Source organism: Empidonax traillii, unplaced genomic scaffold (genome assembly GCF_003031625.1).
Source record: "Empidonax traillii isolate 1590-97213 ecotype Southwest subspecies unplaced genomic scaffold, ASM303162v1 scaffold451:size1465578, whole genome shotgun sequence".
Classification (NCBI taxonomy): Eukaryota; Metazoa; Chordata; class Aves; order Passeriformes; family Tyrannidae; genus Empidonax; species Empidonax traillii.
Window position 1 is genome coordinate 808,902 of NW_020955644.1, and position 3,951 is coordinate 812,852.

Below are 3,951 nucleotides of genomic sequence, written 5' to 3' on the forward strand. Positions count from 1 at the left end.
GTTTTTTTTTTTTGGTTTTTTTTCTTTTCTTTTTTTCTTTTCTTTTCTTTTCTTTTTTTTTTTTACTTCATATTCTTTGTTTGGCAGTAAGTTGGGAGAGAAATAGAGAGGTCATCTCAATTGTATACCTGTCATTCAGCACCACACTGCCACCCTGCATTTGATATTTATTTCAAGTGGATAAAACTCACCTTCCATCACCAGCTGAATGACTCTGCCAGAAAATTCTCTTTTCTGTGATATTCCAGATCTGTAGATTAGGGATGGGTGGATGACTGCAAAGAAAACACCGTTTAGGGGCTCAAAATAATTGGCAGAAAGGTTTCTGCTAATTGATCAGCATTGTTGTGAAGGACTTTTGACCTTCACTGATTCCAAATAACGAGATAAGGCTGGTTTTTATGGAGACTTATATTTCTAGGAGTTACACATGCATCAGAAACCAGAAGGTAAATAAAGGCCAAGTGCATGTGGCCTTTGGTGACTTTATGGACTCAAGCCTTCAGCTGTTTACAATTCAGTCAATTTTGTTTTCAATAATGTTAAATTAACCTTTAAAAATTGTGTCAAGGAGCTGAAAACCCTGAAAACGTGCTAATTAAGGAGATAAAGTAGGTTCAGGAGGAATTCAATATCTAAGCTGCCTGTCATGACAAAAGATCCTTCAGCTTTTCCTTGGCTTTAATACTTCTGCCTTTCCCAAATGCTTATTTATCTGTGAAATTTTCTGCTTTGTCTCCCAAAGGCTCAGCTCTGTCCCACAGCTTTTGGGCAGCCCTTCCTGCTCTGGGAATTGTGATGCTCCATGTCCCAAGGGATGTTCCCCATGCCCAGGGCGCTGCTGGCATCAAGTTGGGGACGTTTTAGTTAAAAGTAGCCACTGTTCAGAAGGGCTTTTTTTAACCACTCAGTATGAAGCACAATATAAACATTTGTATTTGCCAACATGCTCTAAATGAGTACAGTAACAAGAGGGAATTACCATATGGTCACCAGCTCCTCCCCAGCTGATCCACATCCCTTGGACACAACACCAGGGACATGGGCAGCACCAACAGTTCATGGAACCACAGGATGTTTGGGGTTGGAAGAGACCTTGAAGATCATTTTGTTCCACCTCCTGCCATGGGTAGGGACACCTCCTACTAGACCAGGTTGCCCCAAGCTGGCCTTGGACATTTCCAGGGGTGGGGCAAGCTGTGAGCAGCAAGAGCAGCACAAAATTTCCTGTGCTGGAAAAGCCTGACTCCCCTGGCCCAGCAACCACCACTCACAGCATCCTGAGCCCAACCTGTGAGCAGAAACCATGTCAGTCACCTCTCCTCCTCCTCCTCTTCCTCACAGCCTTCCCTGCTTCCACTCTGGAGGAGATGGGTCGCAAGGAAGAGGATGACAGCAGCTCCTGGAAGAAGCAGACGAGCAACATCCGAAAGACCTTCATTTTCATGGAGGCCCTGGGATCGTGAGTACCCCAGCTGCTCCAGATCCTCCAGATCCCACCTGCCCAGCCCAGGGCAGTGATTCCCTTCCTGGCACTGGCTCCTCCTGGTCTCAGGCGAGCTGGGGGTGCCCATCCTGCAGCAGGGATGCTGCTGGTGCTCTGGTTCATGGCTCGTGTGTGCCACGAAGCGCCAAAACAGCTCCTTCCCCACCCAGCCCCAGGCACGGCTCCAATCCTGCTCTGCCCTTCCCTCCATCCCCTCTAAACCTGCATGGAACCTTAGCTGAATAAGCTCCAGCTCCATTCCTGCTGCTCCAAGGCCAAGGGATGGCTCCAGGAGAGGAATATCACAACAAGTCTTATATTTAGCTCAGAAACCCTGACTCAGTTGGGGGATGAAACAAAAACAAGGATGTTTGAGTCGTACAATCCTTCCCTGTGAGTTCACAGCTTAATTTGCCTATTCCTGGGGATGAGACAAGAAAACATCTCCAAGGTAGTGGAGGAGGAATTGAATTACCTCCACCAGCGAGTTCTGTCATGGAAAAATGTTCTGTGACTTCAGAGCCCACAACAAAGCTCCCAAAAAACAGCCACAGCAGAGCTGGGTGACGTTTTAATTATGTCCCTCATCAGCCCTAGAAATCAGATAAATTATCCAGCAGCTTTCACTAAAGGAACGAGGTTAGAAAGAGCTTTGCTCTCTCCTAGCCAGCTTGTTGATTCATCATTTTTTAATAAGGGGCATAATTATTATAAACTGTTTGGGACAGATATATAGAACAGATGCCCCAGCAGCTGATTTGTAGGTTGTTCGTTTCCTATTATCACGTTAATAGGAAAATTTAGCATTAGAAATTGAGATTTTTCCACATGTACTACTTCAGCTCCCTGAAGAAAATGAAATGCATGTCTGGGACCTAAAACTACCTGAAAACTTGTTATCACCTTCCACCAGCATGTCCAGCTGCATTAGGGACCCTACAAGGATGTCCCTGCCTATCCCCCAGGAGCTCTCAGGAATGTGAAAGGCATATCCATGAAACAGCCTGCACAGTTTATGTGGCTAAAAGGGCAAAAATGTGTAAAATGAGATGAAAGTCCCACCACCACCTGCTTTTTGGGCCAGAAGAGAGAAGACCATTACATATAATTTACTAAGTGAAACTAAGAGTTCATCTGTTGGGGTGGCTTCCCAAAAATCTGTGGGGTGTTTTTTTGTTTGGGGGGTGTTTTTTTGGGTGATTTTGTTTTTTTTTTTTTTTTTAACCTTGCTAGGGACCAGTCCTGGCACAGCTCAGTACCTCAGGGTCTTGCACAGGCACTCCTTGTCAGTGGATTACAGAGGACACAGGACTTGTGCCCTGGTTTATTGGGTTTGCTGCAACAGCATCCCCACCAAAAGCTGCTTCCACAGCACTCACCTTCCTCAGCTCCCTGCAGGGATTTGCAGGCTCAGGGGCAAGTTCCATTTAATGGCCATCAATTAATCTGTTGCTCATTTGACGAGGATTATTGAGGGCTGACCTGGCAAAATGTGCCCTGTCACTACCCCGAGCCATGTGCTCAGCTCCCTAAGACAAACCTTTAACAGGATTGGGAGCTTTAGGCATGTTATAAATACCTGCTCAGGGCTGCACTGGGCTGAACCCTGAGCAGGAGTGTACAGGACACTCACTGTCACTTTGTCACTAAGGGTACACAGGTATCTGCAGTCTCTGCAGGCAGGAAAACACATCAGGTGCTGAAGTAAAATATGAAAGCTCATATATAACTCATAAATAACCCTGTTGTTTTGCATTTTAGACATACAGAGGGTTGGGTGATGATAGCACCCAAACTGCGACATCCCTGAGCTGCTTCCACTCAGCTTTCTCAGTCCTCAGGGCAGTGTTGAGCAGGGAAAGGGCAGGAATACCTAAACACTCTGGGGCTTTTGAAGAAATGTGATTTATATCGTGGAATTTGACCCCATTAGAGCAGGGGCTGTTGGGATCTTCCCACAGAGGTTTAACCCCAGTGAGCCCCTGAGCTCCAGGCTGCTCCATTCTCAGGGAGGTTATGGATACAGCCCCTCCCTGAGCTTGTGCTTAGCCCTGGAGAATCCTCCCAGTCCCAAGGGATTCCAGTGCAAAGGTTCCTTGAAAGGCAGAGAGCTGTGAGCCCAGGGATGTGCTGAAAACCCTGTTTGCCCTCTGCCTCCCTGGAGCTCAAGTTCACCCACAGCCTGGCCCCTGCAGGAATAAAACACCTCAGTGTCTTCCCAGGCAGTCCTGAAGAAGCTGCTTTAATTTCAGCTTTTTTTGCCCACTGCCTCAACACAGCTTCATGGTGAACTCTGCAAAAATAACCTTTACTGAGAAAACTTGGGGGTTTTTCTCCACGTTGCATAATCTTGCCTGGCTGCTGGAGATACAGTTGTAGCTTCATAATCAGCATCCACTTAGAGTTAAGTTACACCCACCTTGTTTTTTCTTGCTATTTCTTCTCTCTGTAAGTCCTCTCCCAGT

The 3,951-nt window shown here is 46.5% G+C and overlaps 1 protein-coding gene across 2 annotated transcripts in view; it reads left to right on the forward strand.

Annotated features, from left to right (window-relative positions):
• Window positions 1-3,951, forward strand: part of CAMK1G (calcium/calmodulin dependent protein kinase IG) — a 19,671-nt gene that overhangs the window by 3,183 nt on the left and 12,537 nt on the right. The window contains exon 2 of one of the 2 annotated variants that reach the window (XM_027895223.1): window positions 1,345-1,462. In XM_027895223.1, coding sequence (XP_027751024.1) covers window positions 1,371-1,462 — 92 coding nt within the window. In that variant the 5' untranslated portion in view covers window positions 1,345-1,370. Of the gene's footprint in view, window positions 1-1,344; window positions 1,463-2,112; window positions 2,126-3,951 lie in introns of those variants that run through there. The other variant, XM_027895226.1, reaches the window with a different exon arrangement.